Below are 2,045 nucleotides of genomic sequence, written 5' to 3'. Positions count from 1 at the left end.
TCTCAAAAACATATTACTGCAGTCGTTACACCCAAAGAAGGAAAGCTTGAAGTTGGAGATATCAAAACACTCATTCCCACAACACAACATGTTGTGGTGGGAGGATTCAATTCTTATCTTGTGGTGGCCGACAAAATTCCACAGGTAACAGATGAAGTAATTGTTGAATGTTGTGAATTTGGTGAAGCAGTTAAAAAAACCTTTAAAAATTTACCATTTTCGAGCAAACTTAAATCTTTTCTATATAGTATGAAAGAGGCACCCATGAAAAACTCTAAAAATACCCTTCATAAGTTATTATTTCACTACTTTTTCAGTGAAAATTTTAAGTTTAATGCTGGGTTGGAACTTTTAAATGAATTTACTATTTTAGGAGAAGAAAAGATTTACAGTACCATGTGTATACTGAAGAAATATCTCTTTAGGATGGATAAATTTCTATTCAATGAAGTCAATAGGTTGGCTAATACTAAACTTTTAGGTGTGGCTACTCAGCAAAATATTACCAGATTAGATTATTTACATAACTTTTTAACAGCCATATCTTATTGTGCTCCACCATTAGAAAAGGAGGATGGTTTTATTGGAATTAAGAAACAGAAAACAATTATAACATGGTTTTTTTTCTTTAATTGTGGGCATTTAAAGGATGAAAGAGCTGCTGAAAGATTTGTTCTCTACTGTTTATGGAAATCCATTAAAGACAAACAAAAAGCAACTACCATCGATGATTCTTTTATCATCAACAATGATTTATCACCAACAGGTACTAATGGAGATGATAGTCCTATAACTGAAACACCAAAGAGAAAGCATGACAATAGACAACCTTCTTCAATTAAGAAACTTGAAAGCTATCTATTACAGAGCGAAGATTGTGATTTGTTTTTAACAAATATTCCTGAAAATTTAAAACAGTATGCCAAAGGTATTATTCTTTCCAGTGATTGGAGTTTTTTCCACAGAGTTCTGGCAGTGTGGAGAATTGTAAATGAGGATGATACTATTTTAAATAAGTATGGTAAACAACATCTCTTACGGTATGCTACAAAATTCATGAATGATGATGATGAAGATATTTCAAATACCAAAAAAGAATTCTACATATTGAGACAAATTGTCTACTTGATAACAGATCCACCCTCTCAGAGTTTATTTAAAATCACTTTAGAATCATTTGGTGAAACTGTAAAAGAAAGAGGATTGATTCACCGATTGTATGATGGTGCAGATGAAAGAAGCAAGGTTTTACAAATAGAAAATCAATATTATATTAATGCAAAGCTTATGAGTTCTGAATATGCACGCATGGTGTTGGAATGTATGAAAAAATATAACTATCATTTCAAAAACAGTAGTTTATTTAGTGATAAGAGTTTATTGCAAGATCTATTTTACAATGATCCATTTAATAATGAATCTATAGTTTCTAATAATTTGATATATGATACTAGTCTTGATGATGGAAGATCCATTAGTAACAACTTAAATAGTGGAAGCAATTTACCTCTTCAGTATTACTGTACAATCATTCACCCAGGTCATAGAGATGGTGATTTTGAAAAGTATAACGAAGTGAAAAACAAGTTACAGTCTGTTTCACCTCAATTTGAATTCAATTACATTTATGTTGCTCAGTGGATTGGAGATACAAATACATTTGCTAACTTCTATCTTTTTTTCAAGCCCAGCATTAAACAGTTATATACAATGTTGAAGATTTCTTGCAGTGAATGGGAGAAAAAGTATGGTTCTTGTTATAGAGGTATCAAAGACATGTACAACCAATTTTATATTCCTCTCACAACCAGTTTCGAATCTCTAACAGGATATTTATTAACACAACTTATTCACAAAACTAATAGTCAATCTTCTGAGTGCCAGTTCTATTTCAAATCCAAGCAATCAAAAATTGCATTTGATTCCGTTTGGACTTTGTGTTATGGAAATGATGAAGGAATTAATAGTGTTAAAAACCTTAAATTGGCTCCAAAGCTAACGATGTTGATTTTGAGGCTCTTTCATTACTTAAATCATTTAGTTCA

The 2,045-nt window shown here is 31.1% G+C and overlaps 1 protein-coding gene across 1 annotated transcript; it reads left to right on the top strand.

Moving 5' to 3' along the window:
- Positions 1 to 396: 396 nt before the first annotated feature.
- NAEGRDRAFT_76962 (uncharacterized protein) lies at positions 397 to 1,778 on the top strand (the record flags this gene model as incomplete). Its single annotated transcript, XM_002668081.1, has 1 exon — positions 397 to 1,778. A coding segment is annotated over one exon (1,382 nt), but the record flags the coding sequence as incomplete, so codon positions are not given.
- Between the last annotated feature and the right edge of the window lie 267 nt (positions 1,779 to 2,045).

The sequence above is a fragment of the Naegleria gruberi genome (assembly GCF_000004985.1).
Source record: "Naegleria gruberi genomic scaffold NAEGRscaffold_712, whole genome shotgun sequence".
Classification (NCBI taxonomy): domain Eukaryota; phylum Heterolobosea; class Eutetramitea; order Acrasida; family Naegleriidae; genus Naegleria; species Naegleria gruberi.
Note: the sequence above shows the minus strand (reverse complement) of the source record. Positions and strands in the feature narration are given on the sequence as shown.